General features: G+C 39.7%; 1 protein-coding gene across 10 annotated transcripts in view; it reads right to left on the bottom strand.

Moving 5' to 3' along the window:
* Nucleotides 1-665: 665 nt before the first annotated feature.
* Nucleotides 666-21,660, bottom strand: part of SETD2 (SET domain containing 2, histone lysine methyltransferase) — a 145,663-nt gene continuing 124,668 nt past the window's right edge. For all 10 annotated transcript variants that reach the window (XM_077129503.1, XM_077129504.1, XM_077129509.1 and 7 more), the window contains 3 exons: nucleotides 4,406-4,486; nucleotides 1,869-1,970; nucleotides 666-1,501 (listed from right to left, as the gene is read on the bottom strand). In XM_077129503.1, the coding sequence (XP_076985618.1) occupies nucleotides 1,340-1,501; nucleotides 1,869-1,970; nucleotides 4,406-4,486 (345 nt within the window). In that variant the 3' untranslated portion in view covers nucleotides 666-1,339. The remainder of the gene's footprint in view (nucleotides 1,502-1,868; nucleotides 1,971-4,405; nucleotides 4,487-21,660) is intronic.

Raw genomic sequence — 21,660 nt, 5'->3', positions numbered from 1 at the left:
TGACACCGTGTCTGCCATGTGCCCTTCCAGCTGAGAGAGAAGCCCTGACTGCGTTCGCCATGTGCCTTTCCAGATGAGAGAGAAACCCTGAACTTCATCGGCCTTCTTGAACCAAGGTATCTTTCCCCAGATGCCTTTGATTGGACATCTCTATAGACTTGTTTTAATTGGGACATTTTCTCGGCCTTAGATCTGTAAACTAGCAACTCATTAAATTTCCCCTTTTAAAAGCCATTCCGTTTCTGGTATATTGCATTCCGGCAGCTAGCAAACTAGAACAGTGCCTCTCTCCAGTCAGGAAATGTAAAGGAGAAGGCACATTTCTTTTGTTTTGACTGACCTGTTAACAAAAGTGAAGAACCCCAGCACCACTTGGGACCTCTTCCTTCACTCTGGAATGCACATGCAAGTTGACCCCACAACCACAGGCTCTAAGTCCACTTGTGTCAGTTAACTGGCAAATGTCTGCCACAGCCACAGTGAGACCTACAGGGAAAAAGGCCTGTGATAAACTCCAACCCCAGGGATTAAGTTCAGATGCCACACACCTATGGGCACCTTCTCTTTTTACCTCTAGTGACATCACCATGCACAAAGATGCTTGCACATGAGCATACCAAACCCTTCCCTAATCTGCCCACACTCAGGTCATGGGAAAACACAAGTTCTTTAATTGATTTTATTTTTTACATAAAAAGTTCAGTAAAAATTGGATAAAGTAAAGTGATTTTAAGCAGTAAATCAATCTTATCAACATAGCACAAGGCTGGCCCAAACCACAAGGCAGCCTGCTTTGTAATATTTACATGATAACAAATTAAACCTTGCAGGAGAACTTAAACCATCCTTACAAAGTCTTCCTGTGATCCTAGCACGTAGAGGCTAAAAGCAAAACAAAAACCAAACAAAAACTGGGAAAAAACAAACAAATTATTTTCAATATATTCACATATACATTAAAATATAATACAGACCGTCAGATAAGGGGTTGTGGGGTGGGGATGCGCATGGGTCTGTGCGCTGACAGCACCGCCAAGGAGGAGACCCAGGTTTGAGTGTCAAGGGGTCAGGCCTAGGCCAGAGTCTTAGGGGGAAGGGGCTTTCCTAAACCTTTGCTTCTGATGGCCTCAAACCACACTTTCAATAGCTCAGGACAGGGCATTGCTTTTTGTAGATGGAGCTCATTTTTGTGGCTCTCAGTTGAAATCAACAGAATCTGAATTCCCTAGGGTGATGTGTCCTGGGGCCTCGATAGTGGGATGGGGTGTAGAGGCCCAGAGAATTTCTTCTTCCCCGAGTCTGTTCTACCTGATACCTGCCCTCCCCCCTGGCCCCAAAGTCACTCCAATTCAGTGTCTTCTTTGGGTTTGTAAAGAGCCCCAAACTTTTGCATGTACTTTTTAATGTATTCCTTGGTTTTGTGTTTCACATTCTCATTGCACTCCAAGTCCTCAGGGTTCTTACAGTACTTCAACTCTTTATTCATAACGCCATGAGTCAGCTGTCCAAGACACAGAAAGAGAGACACAGTCACCAATCAGAATGGAATTGATTGTTGTGAGGGGATGGGAGGGTTTTTAACTCAGCCTGCTGCCCTGGGCCTGTCACTAAGACTAGGACTTGAATAGGGGAGTAGGTTGGAACTGGCTAGAGCTGCAACCATCAAAAAGGGAAAGCCTAGCTCTAAAAGTTTCTTTGAGAATTTCTGACCTCAAGTGAGATGCTTTTCACCCCCACCTTCCCTTCCAGTGCCTGGGTCCTCAGTCCCTGGCACCTGGTAAGGAAAACCACATTTTCTGTGATAAAAGGGACCTTAGAAAGTATACAGTTTGCCTAGAATACTGGCAGACCAGAGATAAGGAGGGTACCTTGCGAGCCAGGTGTTTGAAGTCTTCAGTTGTAGTAATTCTTCCCACTTTGCAGTCAGGTTTCCGGTAAGGGTTCAGGCATTGGACGATGAACTGGGACATCTGCAAGCAGGGGAAAGAGAACATGCTGCTCAATAGTCCAGATGGCAGGGAGCTATACTGAGGACACAGCCCCAAAAGATAACAAGTAGAGCCAGCCAATCCTTCCCTTTTCTTCCCACAGGTTGACTGGTTTGGACAAAAGAATGCTAATATGCCAGAGATATGAGAAGATGATCCTGCCTCAGTCCCAAGAGGGAAGAGAGCTCCCTTGGATGGACTGAGCAAAACTGAGTTAGAGTAGAAGAAAGAAGCAACCAACAGCAGGACTTCACTACTGAATCTCAGGGTAGCTCCAGGATCTTGTGTCCTCGGCATGAAGAGCTAGATTTTCTGGCTTCTAGATGCAGAGCAGAGTAGGCACTCTAGAGCTACTAGAAGGTTCAGCAACCCCAGAAAACCCAGGCTTTGAAGTTGAAGTTAGTTTTGGTATTATACTTCATTTGAACCATACCACAGCCATGTAAGCAGACAGAAGCATAGTATGACTACTGGCAGGAGAAAATCCAGGATAACTGTCTAATATCCAAATTTCGCCTTATAACTTCCGAAGTCCTCCTGGGTTGTCACTATAATATCTGACCTACCAGTGGCTCTCAAGAGACCCAAGGCACAGAACCTTATCTCTGGAAGTACTTGTGGTGCTAAGATCCTTGGGTGCAAAGGAAATGGGGAGGCCAGTGATAGCTACCTTGTCAGGTGGCCTTGAACAGTGTATCTACTGATCCCTGGAACTCTATGAATCTTCAGACTTTTAAAGAACAAGGCTATACATATCACAAGATAGGCATTCAACAAATAGCTGCTGGCTGGCTGAGCTGAAACACCGTTAATTTCACAAAAGGACAGTGAAAAACTAAATTTTATCCTTGGATAAGGCTTTTACTCTAAATGATCTTCTGACCTCCATACACTTCCCCTCCAATCCATCCCTCAAATATACTATGAGGAATTTCATTATCTGCTGTTTAAAATCTTCCAAGGATTCTCTGTAACCTATAGACACACAAGGCCTTACATGGGGGAAAAAAATCACCATCTTGCCTCATCTTCTAACAACCCTTACATAATCTGTGCTATAGTCCATGCTACTCGAAGTTTCATCCCTTCCTGATCCATGTGTCAATTCCAACCCCTCAAGATCCCTTCCTGAAACCCTCAGTGGTAGCCTCCAGTCCCATGATGGCACATTCTTCAAAATACTTCATCATTTGTTTAAAAGTCTATTTCATCCAACAGTCTATGAGCAGCTTCAGTCAATGTGTGAAGATTAGAATTCAGAATCTGATACCATGAGGCAGAGACAAAGTTTAGTATCCTGATGGCTAGACACTAAACTTCCAGTTGCATAAAAAGAAGCTACTTACCCCCAATTTCTTGAGGATTTGGCAGCCAAATGAAATAACAAAAGAAGAGAACTAAAGAGAACTACACCTTGAGTCACAAGGCCTGAGTTCAAGTCTTCTGGCTACAACTTGCCGTCTCTGAACCTTAGAGTTCTTTCACTTATATAACAGGAACAATCCCTCTCTTACCTATTTCAAAGGCTGTGGTGAGGATGAAATGAGATAATAAATGTGAAAGTGCTTACCTAGTTATAAAGGACTATGCCAATATGTCATCACATAACTACTACACAATCAAATCATAGAAGCAGGTGATCATGCACTAAGATTATTTTTCAGAAACCTACAAACTCCAGATGGGTTCGTAGGCCAAAAAAGTCCTGAAATTCAGACTTTTGGAGAGAACCAGCCTCTCCAAGAATATCAACTAGTTTCATCTCCCTATTCCATATTACTGACACCCCTTTTCAACATGAAAAAGTTAGAATGGACATACCCAAATACCCCTACAGACTGGGAGAAAGATCAAAGGAAAAGGAGGAGATATAACAGAGAAGAAAGGATTTAACAAATGAGTATGACTGCTGAATCATTACACCGATACTTCTTTTAGTCAGTCTCTAGTGTCTTGCAACAGCTAGAAAGAAAAACCTAAAATTGTGGAATGGTAACCCATACAAACTCTGAAATCTGTTCTGTAATACTGTTACAATGCACTTTAAATTTTATTGCTTTTATGTATATATGTTATATTTCACAATAAAAAATGTTTTTTGTTTTGTTTTTAAAAGCAGGGGAGTGCCCAAAGGCAGGATAGGCTAACAATAGAAATAGCTTTCATTTGCCAGGAAAGCCAAAGAAGGCCCACAGGGAAAGAGGCAAATGTGGTCTGTAGAGGAGCTTTGGTCAACCCACCAAAGAGATGGCTGAGGAATCTTCAATACAAAAAGCAGCACTTCATCAAGACACAAAAGCTAAGACACCGTGTTCGTGGCTATCTTGGGGTAACGGAGATGTGCATACTTAGCACAAGAAAGGTAATGGCTCAGATTTAAGCCTGAGGAGCTTACTGCCCACAATCACCAAACCTACCTCTTTTCTGAATACTTCTTTACTTTTTTTGGCCAGCTCACTGGAAGTGTCTGCTTCTGCTGTCTTGGGCTTTTTCGAGGTCTAGAAATGGAGGAGAAGACACAACAATACTAGCATGAGAAATGAGTTTAGTGATGTTTCGCTGTCCCAGAACCCTCCTTTCTTTTTCCAAATCGAGACACCTTACATTGGTATTAGGATCTATTCAGGAGCCCTGGCTCATGGCACAGTCTGGATGCAATAAACCTGCTGTTAGTACTTTCACCTCATGTTTCCATCCTGTCAGCTGCCCTTGGCCACCCTCCTACAACCAATCCTCTATTCTAGGTCAAAGCTATATCCTTGATGTAGTTAAGGATTTCCAGACCCTCTCTGCAGAGGAATGTGTGGTATAACCCTGGACCACTCATGTTCTTGGTGTGAGCTTTGGCTCTCTCCACCTGATTATCAAGTATTTGAGGCCTGAGTTCTGACATTGTAGGAATCCAGGATGAGGAAAACTATTCTGTTCTGAAGACTTCAGCATACAACTGGAAGGTCTTACCACACAATGACCCATGTCCAAACCCCTCCAGTCTGCATGGATTCTCATCACATTTCCACCAAAGGTGGGAGTGACTGGATTATGGGAGATGCTCTCAGCATGCAGGAGAGGCTCCTTGGAGATTGACATCACCACTTCAGAAATGGAAAAGACTAAAGAGGTGTCAAAATATTAGCAGTGAGGAGAGGAGTGTCATCCAAGTCAGTGAACAGATGAATAGATGGTAAGATACAGAACATACTTCATCCCAAGCTGGCAAAACGATGACAAACCCAGGAACACTCCCTTCCAACACTGCTGGAGGGTAGGGCTGGCAAGTTCCTTCTAACCAGGATCTGCTAAGAGGTGGCAGGCTGGCAGTCCTGGCATTGAGAGCACCCATACCCTGGTTTATTTCTTCCATTTCTATAAATAGTACAAATGTCCTAGCAATGAGAAAGCTGTTCAACTCCCTCTGCTCTAGCGTGGCCCCAGACAAAGGTGATGCTCCCTTGGTTCTGGGCTGCTACAATTCAACCTTTTCTGACTTGTAAAAGCTTTAGGTATTTTCCATTTTTCAACTTTTCTCCCTTAGCTGTGGGGACAAGGAGGCGGATGCCAAAGTTGGAAGAACACACATATCCAGCCTATTTGCAGGAAACAAAACAACACAAATAACTCCATTTTCAAATGTTTCGGTTTGGGATTTTGTGGTTATTTTTCTTCTTGTTGTAGACAAGAGTGTGGGGTGTGCTTCACAATAAGACCTCAAGTAGCAATGGATCAGGAATTGCTTGAAAAAGCCAAGGAAACTTTAACACATCCACAATTGTCCTCTTGTAGAACTCAGAACTGAGTAGCAACAGCTATGAGTACTGAAAGCTCCCTTATGGATGATGATGACCTCAAGGCTCCTGATCCTAAGGAAGAAGTCAGGCTCTAAGTGAGTACCCTCCCTTCACTATATGAACAGAAATGTTCTGCTTCACTTTGAACAGGATATGTGTTCAGAAAGCTAAATAAATTCAGTGCATATTTAATAGCTTTTGAATTTAATCCCTTCACTTGTTGAGGTTTACAGAGCTTTAAAAACAGTTATGGAGCACAATCCACTGACTTCTGTCTAGGAGCTCTCTTGGTCCTTTCAAGCACTATGCAAGTGGGACTGGGAAAGGAATATTCAAATGAAGGATTCCAGACTTTTACTGTGGAAATCATGAACCAAAACTGCCAAACTGTTTTCCACAGCAGCTGCACCATATACACTTCTACCAACAAATGTGATTTCTCCACATCCTCAGTAACATTAGATATTGTTATGTTTTTAAAATTTAATTTGATAATATCCATCCTAGAGTGGGAGTACATTAGTCTCTCACTGTGGCTTTGATTGCCTGTCTCTACTGGCAAATGATGTTCAGCATCTTTTCATGTCCTTATTGGCGATTTGTGTAGCTTCTTTGGAGAAATGTCTGTTCAAAGTCCTCTGCCCATTTTTTAGCTCATTTGTTTATCTTTTTGCTAAGTTGCAGAGTTATTTATATTAAACCCTTTTAAGATATATTATCTCTAAATATTTTCTCCCATTCTTATCTTTTCACTTTTTCAATATTATTCTTTGATACACAAGCTTTTAATTTTGATGAAGTCCAATTTATCTATTTTTTCTTTTGCTGCTTATACTTTTGGTGTATATCTAAGAATTCAATGCCTACTCCCATGTCCTGAAGATTTTCTCCTGTTTTCTTCTAAGAGTTTTGTGGTGATAGCTTCTATATTTAGGTCACTGATCCATTTTGAATTAATTTTTGTATATGGTATCTATAGTTCAAGTTCATTCTTCTAAATGTGGATTTCCAATTTTCCTAGCACCATCTGTTAAAAAGACTATTATTTTCCCTGCGTCAAAAATCAACTGGCTAGGGTGGGCCACGGTGGCTCAGCAGGCAAGAATGCTTGCCTGCCATGCCAGAGGACGCAGGTTCGATTGCCGGTGCCTGCCCATGTTAAAAAAAAAAAAACTGGCTATATAGGCTTATGTCTCGACTCTTCGTTGTATTCCATTGGTCTATATGTCTATTCCTATGCCAATGCTAAACTGTTTTAATTATTCTAGCTTTATGGTAAGTTTTAAAATTAGGAAGTATGAGTACCCTGTTCTATTTCAAGATGGTTTTAGCTATTTGGGACCCATTGCAATTACATGTAAATTTGAGAATTGACTTTTCTATTTCTGCAAAAAAGGCTGTTGGATTTTGATGAATCTGTAAATCATTTTGGATATTTCTGATATGGTAACAGTGTTAAGTCTTCCAATCTATGAAGAACAAGGGAGGTCCTTCCATTTAATGAGGTCGTTAATATTGTTCAGCATTGTCTTGTAGTTTTCAGTGTACAAGTTGTCTATATTGTAGGGTAAATTTATTCCTAGGTACTAAATTCTTTTAGATGCTATTATAATGGATTGATTCCTAAATATCTTTTTCAGATTGCTCATCACTGGTACATATAACTACAACTGATTTTTGCATATTAATCTCATAGCCCACAACACTGCTGAATTTGTTTACTGTCTCTAGCTTTCTTATGGATTCTTTGGGATCTTCTGGATATAATAGGATCATGTCAACTTTGAATAGAGATACTGTAACTTCTCCAATTTGCATGTCTTTTATTTTATTTTATTTTTCTTGGCTAATTGCTCTAGCTGGAACTTCTAGTACAATGATGATTAACAGTGGTGATGATGGCCACCCCTGCCTTGTTCTTAATCTTAGGGAGACAACTTTCAGTCTTTAACCATGGAGTAGTATGTTAATCATGTGTTTTTCATAAATACCTATGTTGAGAAATATCCATTCCTAGTTTACTGAGTGTTATAATCATGAAAGGATGTTTGATTTTGTTAACTGAGATTTCACGTCAACTGAGATTATTGTGTGGTTTCCCCCCCTTCTTCTGTGAATGAATAATATATTATACCAACTGATTCAATTTGCCAGCATTTTGTTGAGGATTTTTGCATCTATAGTCATAAAATATATTGGTCTGTAGTTTTGTTTTCTTGTGCTATTTTGATCTGGCTTTGGTTTCAGGGTAATATTGGCCTCAAAAAATGAGTTAAGAAGTGCTCCCTCTTTTGATTTTCTGGAAGAGTTTGAAAGGGAATGGTGTTGCTCTTCTTTAAATGCTGGTAAAATCCATCACTGAAATCATCCGGTCCTGAACTTTTCTTTGTTGGGAGGTTTATGACTAAAGATTCACTCCATTTACTCACTGTGGGTCTGTTGAGATTTTCTATTTCTTCTTGAGTCAGCTTAGGTAATTTGTGTGTATACAGGAGTTTGTCCATTTCATCAAGGTTATTTAATTTGTACATATGCAATTATTTATATATTCTTGGACAGGCATACCTCAGAGATACTGTGGGTACAGTTCCAGAACACTGCAATAAAAGTGAATATTGTTGGGACTTCCAGGCCAAGATGGCGGCTCAGCAAGGTGCGTGTTTTAGTTCTACCTCCAGAACAACTACTGAGTAACCAGAAACAGTACAGAACAGCTCCTGGGGCCATGTCAGTGACTGGGCACACAGCATACCCCAGTCTGGACCAGCTGGACCGGCTGCAAGCGCCTCTGGAACCGTGAGTTCCCAAAGCCATGGTGGCCACGCCCCTCCCCCACAGGCTGCTTCCGAGGGGATAGGAAAGAGACTTTACCAGCAGCAGGGGCTGAGCCCAAGCAAACACCAACTATGGAATTAATTAACAAATTCTGACCACTAAAAATAGGCCCCCAGCTCAGGCGAACCTGGTCAAAGCAGAGGTTGCTCATTTCTGCCCCAGCGCCAAGGGGGGCAGGGCTGATGGAAAAAGAAAAAAAAGGAAACAGAGGTTTTTGTGGCTGTGTTTCTACAAAGGCTTGACTGCCTTTGGATACAGCGGCAGGGCTTGTCAGGCTGCAACTGCCCCAGACATAGGCAGAAACAAGCTCTTTTGAGGGCTTGTGTGCAGCTTGTGCCTTCCTCAGGGGAGGGGTGAAGCCCAATTCAGGTGGAATCCCTTCCTCAAGGAATTCAGACACCAGGGCTTGGTAATTGGAAGCCATTAAAACCAACCTACAATCTCTCCTCTGTCTCCACCACGCCCCCAGCAGGGAGAGTCTGCCCAAGTTAAAGGTACCACATCATCTTATGCTTGTGGGACCTGCAGTCAGACAAGCGCCACATACTGGACAGGATAAGAAAAACAGAGCCCAGAGACTACACAGGAAAGTCTTTCAACCTGCTGGGTCTCACCCTCAGGGGAAACCGATGCAGGTGACTCTTCATCCTGATAGGAGGCCAGTTTGGTCTGGGAAAATCCAGCTGGAGTCTATAATACCTAAGTAGACACTCCTAAGGGTAGGGGAAAAAAGGCACCATACAAGTAGGGTAAGAAACAAGAACTGAAAAATTCTCCTCTGTTAAACAAAACCTAAGCTAGAGGTCCAGAAAAAGCTGAACTGAATGTCAAAGAACAGATAGACACCAAATTCATCCAGCAAGAAAACCCTAGGTAAAAGAAGTGAAAGCAGTCTCCAGAATAAACTAATTGAGGTAATTAAATGTCTAGACGCCAGCAAAAAATAACAAATCACACCAGGAAAATTGAAGATATGGTCCAGTCAAAGGAACAATTCAAATGAGATACAGGAGCTGAAACAATTAATTCAGAATATATAAACAGACATGGAAAACCTCATCAAAAAGCAAATCAATGAATTGAGGGGGGATACAAAGAAGGCAAGGAATGAACCAAAAGAAGAAATCGAAAGTCTGAAAAAACAAATCACAGAACTTATGGGAATGAAAGGCATGGTAGACGAGATGAAAAAAACAATGGAAACCTACACTAATACATTTTCGAGAGGCAGAACATAGGATTAGTGAACTGGAGGACAGAACATCTGAAATCCGACAAACAAAAGAAAATATGGGGGAAAAAATGGAAAAATATGAGCAGGGACTCAGGGAATTGAATGACAATATGAAGTGCACGAATATATGTGTCGTGGGTGTCCAAGAAGGAGAAGAGAAGGGAAAAGGAGGAGAAAATCTAATGTAGGAAATTATCACTGAAAATTTCCCAACTCTTATGAAAGACTTAAAATTACAGATCCAAGAAGTGCAGTGTACACCAAAGAGAATAGATTCAAACAGATGTACTCCAAGACATTTACTAATCAGAATGTCAGAGATCAAAGAGAAAGAGAGAATCTTGAAAGCAGCAAGAGAAAAGCAATCCATCACATACAAGGAAAGCCCAATAAGACTCTGTGTAGATTTCTCAGCAGAAACCATGGAGGCAAGAAGACAGTGGGATGATATATTTAAATTATTAAAAGAGAAAAACTGCCAACCAAGAATTCTATATCCAGCAAAATTATCCTTCAAAAATGAGGGAGAAATTAAAACATTTTCAGACAAAAAAATCACCGAGAGAATTTGTGACCAAGAGACCAGCTCTGCAAGAAATACAAAGGGAGCACTAGAGACAGATATGAAAAGACAGAAGAGAGAGGTGTGGAGAAGAGTGCAGAAAAGAAGACTATGAGTAAAGGTAAAAAGAAGGAAAATTAGATATGACATATAAAATCCAAAAGGCAAAATAATAGAAGAAAATACTACCTGTGCAGTAATAACACTAAATGTTAATGGATTAAACTCCCCAATCAAAAGACATAGACTGCAGAATGGATTAAAAACAGGACCCATCTATACGCTGTCTCTACTCAAAGGACATGAGGGCAAGGACACAAACGGACATTTGCACACTAATATTTATAGCAGCACTATTTGCAATTACCAAGAGATGGAAACAGTCAAAATGTCCATCAACAGAAGGGTGGCTAAACAAACTGTGGCATATACATATGATGGAATATTATGCAGCTGTAAGAAAGAATAAAGTTATGAAGTATGTAACAACATGGATGGATCTTAAGGACATTATGCTGAGTGAGATTAGCCAAAAACAAAAGGACAAATACTGTATGGTCTCACTGATATTAGTGAATAAATTTGGAATATTTCGTTGGTAACAGAGACCATCAGGTGATAGAAATAGGGTAAGATATTGGGTAATTGGAGCTGATGGGATACAGATTGTACAACAGGACTGAATGTAAAAACTCAGAAATGGACAGCACCATACTACCTAACTGCAATATAATTCTGTTAAAACACTTAATGAAACTGAATGTGAGAATGATAGAGGGAGGAGGGCTGGGGCATAAGCGAAATCACAAAGAAAGACAATAAAGACTGAGCTGGTATAATCTAGGAATGCCTAGAGTATATAATGATAGTGACTAAATGTACAAATTTAAAAAATGTTTTTGCATGAGGAAGAACAAAGGAATGTCATTACTGCAGGGTGTTGAAAATAGATGGTAATTAATATTTTAAAATTTCAACTTATGTGTGACACTAAAGCAAGAAATGTTTATTTGGTACAAAATTTATATTTTGGTGCATTTCCTAATATAACTTATGTAAATAGTTGGTTGAACAACATAAGTGCATGGAACCTTGGATTGGACATGGGATTTTGTTGGTTTGTCCAGATTGATGCCCCGATGAATCCCAGAGTGATTTGATCAGTGCGTGGAAAAGTATTTGCAGGGCCCCCTTTGGGGAGTGGTGGGAACCGGGGAAAATTCAACCTTCCCAAGTTGAATTCTTGATGTTCTCACAAGCAGTGTGGACAACCAAAGCTATAGGCTGAGCCCCCAGTCCTGGGGTTTGTTCAAATGAAACTTAACCCCACAAAGGATGTCAAGCCTACTTAAAATTAGGCCTAAGAGTCACCCATAAAGAGAACTTCTTTTGTTGCTCAGATGTGGCCTCTCTCTCCAGCCAACACAACAAGCAAAGTCACTGCCCTCCCCCTGTCTACGTGGGACATGAATCCCGGGGTGTGGACCTTCCTGACAATATGGGACAGAAATCCTAGAATGAGCTGAGACTCAGCATCAAGGGATTGAGAAAAACTCTAGAATGACCTGAGACCCAGCAGCAAGGGATTGAGAAAACCTTCTCGACCAAAAGGGGGAAGAGTGAAAGGAAACAAAGTGTCAAGGTCTGAGAGATTCCAAACAGAGTTGAGAGGTTATCCTGGAAGTTATTCTTATGCATTAACTAGATATCACCTTATTATCCAAGATGTAATGGAAAGGCTGGAGGGAACTGCCTAAAAATGTAGAGCTGTGTTCCAGTAGCCATGTTTCTTGATGATGATTGAACAATGATATAGCTTTCACAATATGACTGTGTGATTGTAAAAACCTTGTGTCTGACGCTCCTTTTATCTACCTTGTCATGAGACAAGCACAGCATATGGAATAAAAATAAATAGCAGGGGAAACAAATGTTAAAATAAATTTAGTTTGAAATGCTAAAAAAAAAAAAAAAGTGAATATTGTCAGCCCTCTCTCAGTTCCCACAGGTCCACATTTGGGGGTTCAGGAACTGAGTGGATTTAGAGGCATCCTCTTCCAGCTTCTATGTTACCTGAGCAAAATAAAAATCTTGCCTACTATTCATACTCAAAGATAATAAAAATCACATTTTACAAACCAATAGTATTCAACAGAAATTTACTGGATGACTCTCAAAATAGAATAATTTGCTTTTTCCCTCAAATCATCCCATGGCAGAAAAAGATAATTAACTTTACCAAAAAACATCGAAGGCTTCCCACCACACACAGTATCCTTAAACACCATTAAAAAAAAAACAACCATGATCCATCCCTATTATGCCTTTCTACCTTCATGGTTGATGATAAGTTTTTCTTTCTCATTTATAGAATCTTTATTATGAATGGTCAATGTTAAAAATATGAAACATATGGAAGCCGTTGCTTATGTAGCCATTTTCAGACTCTAGTTGCAAAGATGCAGCATCTAGTTCGTTGCTATATATGAGTCCAGATTTTCTTCCTGGGCCACATGATCAGGAGTTTGCTCTCTTTACCAGTCATAATAGTGAAATCATACTACACGTATCCTTTTGTATCGGCTTATTTCACTCAGCATTATATCCTCCAGGTTTATTCATGTTGTCATATGTATCAGAACCTCATTCTGTCTTACTGCTGTATGTAACATTCCATTAAGAGTATATATCACATTTTGTTTATCCACTCATCAGTTGAAGGACACCTGAATTGTTTCCTTCTTTTGGCAATTACAAATAGTGCTGCTACAAACACCCATGTACAAATGTCTGCTTGTATCACTACTTTTGGCTCTTCCAGGTGTATTCCTAACACTGGTATTGCCAGTCATAGGGCAACTCAACATTTAGTTTTCTGAGGAACCACCAGACTGTATTCTACAGCATCCATGATTCCCACCAGCAGTGAATGTGTTTCAATTTCTCCACATCCTCTCCAGTATTTGTAGTTTCCTGTTTAATAGCAGCCACTGTGACAAGTATGAGATGATATCTCATTGTAGTTTTGATTTGCATTTTCCTTATAGCTAATGAAGATGAACATCTCTTCATGTGCTTTTTATCCATTTGAGTTTGCTTGAAGGAAAAATGTCTACTTATGTCTTTTGCCCATTTTATAATTGGGTTGTTTGTCCTTTTATTATTGAGGTGTATAATTTCTTTATATACACAGGTTATCACTCCTTTATCAGATATATGTTTACCAAGTATTTTCTCACCTTGATTTGGCTGCTTCTTTACCTTTTTGATAAAGCCCTTTGAGGCACAGAAGCTTTGGATTCTTAGGCGTGCCCATTTGTCTGTATTTTCTTTCATAGCTTGTGCTTTGGGTATAAATTTTAAGAAACTACCTCCTATCACTAGGTCTTGAAGATGTTTCCTGATATTTTCTTCTAGGGGGGTTATGGTACTGGCCCTTATATTTAGGTATATGATCCATTTTGAGTTAATTTTTGTATAGGATGTAAAATAGGGGTTTTCTCTCATTCTTTGGCTACTGATATCCAGTTCTCCCAAGCCCATTTATTGAAGACTATTCTGTCCTAATTCAGTGGATTTGGGGGTGTTGTCAAAGATTTTTTTCTTTGTCTCCTGAGTGAGGTCATCACCTGTGTACAGAAATCTTACTAGTTTTCGTACATTAATCTTGCATCCCACCACCTTGCTGAATTTGTTTACTAGCTCAAGCAGCTTTGCTATAGACTTCTCAGGATTTTCCAAGTATAAGATCATGCCATCTGCAAATAATGAAAGTTTTACTTCTTCCTTTCTCATTTGGATGCCCTTTATTTCATTCTCCTGCCTTATCACTCTAGCAAGAGCTTCTAGTTCAATGTTGAATAACAGTAGTGACAATGGGCATCTGTGTCTCGTTCCCAATCGAATGCTTTCACTCTCTCACCACTGAGAATGATGCTTGCTGTGGGTTTTTCATATGACCTTTATATTGAGGAAGTTTTCTCAGATTTCCACCTTTTGAAGTATTTTTATCGGAAAAGGGTGCTGAATTTTACCAAATGTCTCTACAGCATCAATCATTATGATCACGTGACCTTTTTCTTTTGATTTGTTAATGTGCTATATTACACTGATTGATTTTCTTATATTGAATCACCCTTGCATTCTTGGTATAAACCATACTTGGTGATACATAATTCTTTTATATTGTTGGATTTGGTTAGCTAAAATTTTCTTGACAATTTTTACATCTATATTCATTAGGGGAATTAGTCTGTAATTTTCCTTTCTTGTAGCATTTTTATCTAGTTTCGTGTTAAGAGTGATATCAGCTTCATAAAATGAGTTAGGTAGTATTTCTATTTCCTCAATTTTTGGGGAGAGTTTGAGAATTGGTGTTAGTTCTTTATGAAATGTATGATAAAATTCCCCTGTGAACCCATATGACCCTGGGCTTTTCTTTGTAGGAAGATTTTTGCTAATAGACTCTCTTTACTTGTAATCAGTTTAAGATTTTCTATTTCATCTTGAGTCAGTGTTGGTAGTTTTTATGTACCTAGAAATCTGTCCATTTCATTAAAGTTTTCTAGTTTGTTAGTGTAGAGTTGTTCATAATATCTTCTTATGATTTTTAAAATTTCTTAAGGATCCATTGTAACAACCTCTTTCTTATTTCTGATTTTATTTGCACCTTTTTTTTTTTTCTCCTTTGTCAGTCTAGCTAGGGGTCCATCAATTTTACTGATTTTCTCAAAGAATCAATTTTTGGTTTTATTGATTCTTTCTATTGTGTCTTTTATTCTCCAGTTCATTTATTTCTGCTTTACTCTTATTTATTTCTCTTCTTCTATTTGCTTTAGGATTGTTATTCTTTCTCTAGTTTCCCTAGGTAAGTAGTTAGGTTGCCAATTACTGCTCATTCTTTGTAAACGAAGGCATTTAGGGTGATATATTTTCCTCTCAGTGCTGCCTTTGCTGCATTCCCTAAGTCCTGATATATTGTATTTTCATTTTCATTCCTCTCCAGGTATTTACCAATTTCTTGAATAATTTCTTTTTTGACCCACTGATTATTTAAGAGTGTATTGTATGATCTCCATATATTTATGAAAGTTCTGGTCCTTTGGTGATTATTAATTTCCATTTTGATTTCATCAGGTTCAGAGAAAGTGTTTTGAATAATTTCAAGCTTATTAAATTTATAAAGACCTGATTTGTGTGCCAGCATATTATCTATCCTGGAGAATGTTCCAGGAGCACTAGAGAAGAATGTATAGTCTCCTACTATTATTGTTGAAACAACTACAGCTCCCTTCAGGTTTTTTTCTTTTTTGGAAATTTATTTTTCCTACCTGACTTAAAAAGTTCAACCTGATTCCAGATATTGGCAGCCTCAGTGTGAGGCTGAGTCTCTTGAAAATTCTGAAAGATTATTATTTAAAAAAAAAATTCTTAAGTCAAAACATTGAATGTTTAATTATGGAATCATTTATAAATCCCATGTTTACAATACCTGAATTTTATGCTGTCATCTTGGGCAAGTTATTTAATCTTACTGAGCCTCAGTCTCCTCTTCTTTAAAATGGGAATAATAATAAGACCAAGTTCGTAAGGTTGCAATAAGGATTAAATGTGATAATACATGTAAAGGCTTAATGTAGTCTGTGGAACAGAGTAAACACTCAGAGAGTATTAGCCAATATTTTGCTTGCACTTTCACTGTTGTTTTAATCATCTTAACACTGCCCAACATAAACTCTAATTTTTGAAATATACTGCTTTAAACACTTAGTAGAGCATTTTCTTCCCAATTTTATATTACCCATTTAATTTTAACTCTCAGAAAAACTAATCTCATCTTTTCTGCTGCATAATGCAAACCAACTGGGTAGAGCATTTATTTTAATTTCTGTATTTAATGTTTGCTAGCTAACATTTATTTAGCCTACTATAATCAAGTACCTCCAAGAAGAGCAATACGAACAGTGAGTATATGTATATGAAATGGTCTTGCTTTAACATATCTGAAATGGTTATGTATTGTCAGAAAAGGGTTTCTACAGTTGTATTTGCTTTGGAGTTAGTTTGCTGTTCTTTTTCAAGTTCCCCCAGTGTGCTGTTAAGTCCTCAATTTTTGTTCTTTCTTGTCTCTTCATCTAAGAATTAGGGCAATAAATTTCCCTCTTAACCCAGCCTTTGCCACATCTCCTAAGTTCTGATAAGGTATATACTCATTTTCATTTGTCTCCAGATGGCTACTGATTTCCCTAGCAATTTCTTCTTTGACCCACTGGTTGTTTAGAAGTGTGTTATTTAATCTCCATATATTTGTGAATGTCCTCGTTCTTTGGTAGTTATTGAGATCCAGCTTTATCCTGCTGCGATCAGAGAAAGTGCTTTGAATGATTTCAACGTTTCAAAATTTATAAAGACCTGTTTCATTTCCCGGCATATGATCTATCCTGGAAAATATTCCATGAACATGAGAGAAGACTGTATATCCTCGTGTTTTAGGGTGCAATGACCTACATATGTCTGTTAGGTCTAATTTACTTACCCAGTTCTTTAGCTTCTCTATTTTCTTGTTGATCGTCTGTCTGGTTGTTTTATCTATATAGGTGAGTGGTGTATTGAAGTTTCCTACGACTATTGTTGAAACATCTATCGCTTCCTTCAGTTTTGCCAATGTCTGTCTCGTACTTTGGAGCTCCTTGATTGGGAGCATAAACATTTGATTGTTGTATCTTCTTGGTGAATTGACCCTTTAATTAGCATAAAATGTCCTTTGTCTCTATGATGTCTTTAAAGTTTATTTTGTCCAATATTAGTATAGCTACTCCTGGTTTCTTTTGGTTGCAACCTGCATGGAAAATCTTTTTCCATCCTTTTACTTTCAATCTATTTGTATCTTTGGGTCTAAGATGAGTCTCTTGTAGGCAGTATATAGCTGGATTATGTTTCTTAAAACATTCTGCCAATCTGTATCTTTTAATTGGTAAGTTTAGTCAGTTAACATTCAATATTATTACTGAAAAGGTGTTTCTTGAATTCACCATCTTGTCTTTTTTATTTGTCAAAACTATATATTCTTTTCTTTCTCTTTTTATCCTTTAAGTCACCCTTAGTGGTACTCTTCAATTCTGTGCCCTCCTCCAGACTTCCCTCTGCTTTTTCATTCAGCCCAAAGAACTCTTTTTAGTATTTCTTGTAGGGCCAGTCTATTGTTGACAAATTTAGGACTTGTTTGTCTGTGAAAACTTTAATCTCTCCCTCAGTTTTGAAGGACAATTTGGCTGGGTACAGAATTCTTGGCTGGAAGTCTTTCTCTTTCAGGATCTTAAATATATCACACCACTGCCTTCTCGCCTCCATGGTGCCAGTTGAGAAGTCTGAACTCATTCTTATACGGTTTCCTTTGTAACAGTAGACTGTTTTTCTCTTGCTGCTTTCAGAATTTACTGCTTCTCTTCAACATTTGACATACTGATTAGCATGTGTCTTGGGGAAGGCCTATTTGGATTTATTCTGTTTGGGGTTCATTGGGCTTCTTTGACTTGTATATTTATATCCTTTATAAGGGCTGGGAAGTTTTCCCCCATTATATCCTCAACTACTTTTCCTAGCCCTTTACTCCTCTCTTCTCCTTCTGGGACACCAATGAGTCTTATATTTGTGTGTTTTGTCTGTCATTTCCCAGAGATCCAATTCAAAATTTTCCATCTTTTTTGCCATTTGATGTTTTGAGTCTTCGATGTCAATTATCCTGTTCTCTATATCACTTATTCTGTCTTCTGTCCCTTCAAATCTGACACCTCTATTATGTTTTTATTTGGTCAACAGAGTCTTTAATCTCTGATATCCGCTATTTTTCTATTTGTTCTACTGTTCTTTCAAATTCCTCTTTATGCTCTTCTACTGTCTTCTTGATCTCCTTTATGTCATTTGCCATCCCACTTATTTTATTAAGAGTTGTATGAATATCTTTGATTAGTTGTTCCAATATCTGTGTCTCCTCTGGTGTTTTAATTTAGTCATTAGGCAATGCTATATCTGCCTGCATTGTGATATGCTCAGGGATCTTCCGTTGTTTTCATCACATGTAAATATCTTGATTTATTTACTTTGGGAATTATTTCTTTCAGTAGTCTAAAGCATTCAGAGCAGGGCACAACAGTGCAGTGATTCATTTCAGGGCAGGTATAGGCACAGGTTGGGGATGTTACACTGATGTTTGTGAACATGGGTGCCCAGCGGCCAGGGCAGATGTAGCTGTGCAGGTGCACTGGTCTGGGGACCATAACCCTGGTGCATGCTGGTCTAGGGCATGGGGCCCTTTGTGCACATGCACAGAGCTGTGGCAGCACATCGGTATTATGCCTTCTTGGGTTGGGGGCAGATGTGATCCAGCAGTGCAGGTCAGCTCTCAGAGCTGGGAAGTATGACTGAGAGCTGTGCGCATGTGCGGTTCTAGGACCGCCGTAAACTGAAGTTCCCAGAGCTGAATGATGTGGTTGGGGGTCTGTGCGCATGCGCGGGTCTAGGAGTGTTGTAAACTGAAGCTCTCAGAGTTGAATGACGTGATTGGGGATCTCTGCGCATGGGCGGGTCTAGGAGTGTTGCAAACTGAAGTTCCCAGAACTGAAGGATGTGATTGGAGGCCCATGCGCATGCTTGGGACTAGGAGTGCTGTAAACTAATGCGCAGAGCTCAGTGGTGGTGGTGGTGGGGGGCAAGGTGAGGCTCTGTGACACTATGGGGGGGGGTTGGTCAGGGGTAGCCTGGGTACGGAAGTTAGCGCCTGTAGCCTTTATGCGCTGGCAACAGCCTGCAGGGAACAGGGAGAGAGAGGGATGTTCATGAGGGTTTCAGGAGAGATGGGTTGGGCTGCCCTTGGGGTGGGGGTGGGGGACAGGTACGCATGCTAGGGGTTGGTGGGGCAGGGGTGCTTGGAATGGGAGCAGGTGATGGGGTTTAGGTGCGTGGGGTATGGGGTGAGTCGCTGGTCATGGGGCTGCAGGAATGTGGCTTGGCTTATTTCCTAGTCCCCAGCTCCCATCTGTGCAGGCTCCGTGCCTCTGTGCCAGTCTCCAGCTTTTTGCTTCTCAATTCCTTGGCCTCTTGCCACCAGGGCTGCCCTATGTGGTGCAGAAGGCTCTCAGGTCAGTTGCTCTTCCATCCCTTCTCTAACTTTTCTGTGGAGGAGAGCTGATCTCGAGCTACTCTATTTGACCATCTTCCCGGAAGTTCTGCTCCTTTCAGTTTTGTCAGTGTTTACCTCATGTACTTTGGAGCTCTCTGATTGGGAGCATAAACACCAATGAATGTTATTTTTTCTTGATGAATTGTCCCTTTTATTAATATATATCCTTCCTTGTCTCTTATGATATCTTTACATTTAAAGTTTATTTTATCAAATATTAGTATGGTTACTTCTGCTTTCTTCCAGTTACAACTTGCATAGAACATTTTTATCCATCCTTTCACTTTCAATCTATTCATATACGTGGGCCTAAGATGAGTCTTTTGTAAGGAGCATATAGATGAATCATATTTTTAAATCTGTTCTGCCAATCTGTGCCCTTTAATTGATGAATTTAGTCCATTAACAGAGTTATTGCTTTAATGGCAGTTCTTGAATCTCCCATCTTATCCTTTAGTTTTTGTCTGTCAGATCCATATTTTCTACCCCTCGCCTTTTTATCTTTGCTGCCACTTTTCAATTCTGTACCCTCCTCCAGGCCTCCCTCTCCTTTTTATTTTTTCAGCTGACAGGACTCCTTTTAGTATTTCTTGCAGGGCAGGGAAATTCTCTCAGCCTTTTTTTTTGTTTGTGAAGATTTTAACCTCTCCCTCAATTTTGCAGAACATGGCACAATAAAAAATTCTTGGCTGGAAGTCATTCTCATTCAGAATCTTAAATATATCACACCACTGCCTTCTTGCCTCCATGGTGCCCGATGAATAGTCCAAGTAGTTTTCCTGGTACGTGGTGAATCTCTTTTCTCTTGCTGCTTTCGTAACTTTTGGCTGTCGTCAAGATTTGACATTTGGATTACTATATATCTTAGAGTAAGCCTATTTGGATTCATTTATTTGGAATTTGTTGGGCTTGTGTGATTTGCATATTTATATCTTTGATAAGGGGTGGGAAGTTTCCCCTATCATCTCTTCAATTAGCATTCCTATCCCCTTACTCTTCTCTTCTTCTTCTGGGATACTGATAATTCTTACATTTGTACACTTCGTGTTGTTTATCATTTTCCTTAGACCTAGGTTCCATTTTTCCCATGTTTCTTGACATTTGTTCTTTTGTGCATTCCTGTTCAATTGTCATATCTTCTAATTTGCTTATTCTTTCTACTGCCTCTTCAAATCTGCTGTCCCGTGTCTTAGTATACTTTTCATTTGGTCTACAGTATCTTTCATTTCAGTGAGATCTGCTATTTTTCTATTTATTCTTTCAAAGTCTTCTTGACATCCTTTAAGTCATTATGAACATCCTTGATTAGTTGTTTCAAATTCTATGTCCCCTCCAGTGATTTAATTTGGCCATCTGTCTGGGACATATTTGCCTGAATCTTCATGTGCTTTGTGGTTTTGATCGTCTCTTGTAAACGGGGCATTTGATTATTTTGATAAGGTTATTTTACACGTTGATTTCCTTCACTTGTCTAAGGTTTTATATCTACTGGGATTTACAATGAAGGTCCCTTTTTGGATTTGATTTGTGGATCTTTTCCTGCCAAACTAAGTTCCAGATCTCATGGAGGACTGCAATTCTATTTGAGGCTCTATTGAAAGCTGGGTAGATAGGCAATTTGTCAGACTGCACTTTCTGCTTCTTTCCAGCAGATGCCTCTCCTGAGCCACCTCTTCTCCTCAAGTACCGACTGCAGGTACCGACTGAGCTGAATGGAGACTTAATTCCAGCCAGAGCTGCTGGTCTTGTTGCATGTTAAAAGCCGCCAAACCAGGGGTTAGAGGATGGACACTATGCACAACAGCACAGATCCTGCCAGTGTGACTGATAGATCTGGTGGCCCCCAGACTCCCACTTGAGATGACCTTGGTCTGTGAGACTGGGTATTTCAGCTTACTCTGCCCACAGCCAATCTGGAAATGTCTGGTGGCTGGTTGCGGCATTCAGTTCAGCTGGCTTCTCAGCCTCCCCTCTCCATCTGCAAACACCTGAGGTCTCCAGGCCTCCAAAAGGGAAGGGAAGGGAAGCAATATTGGGAACTCAACAAGTCTCTTTTGCTGGTCTGTTTTTGTACC

Source organism: Tamandua tetradactyla, chromosome 15, assembly GCF_023851605.1.
Source record: "Tamandua tetradactyla isolate mTamTet1 chromosome 15, mTamTet1.pri, whole genome shotgun sequence".
NCBI classification, from domain to species: Eukaryota; Metazoa; Chordata; class Mammalia; order Pilosa; family Myrmecophagidae; genus Tamandua; species Tamandua tetradactyla.
Note: the sequence above shows the minus strand (reverse complement) of the source record. Positions and strands in the feature narration are given on the sequence as shown.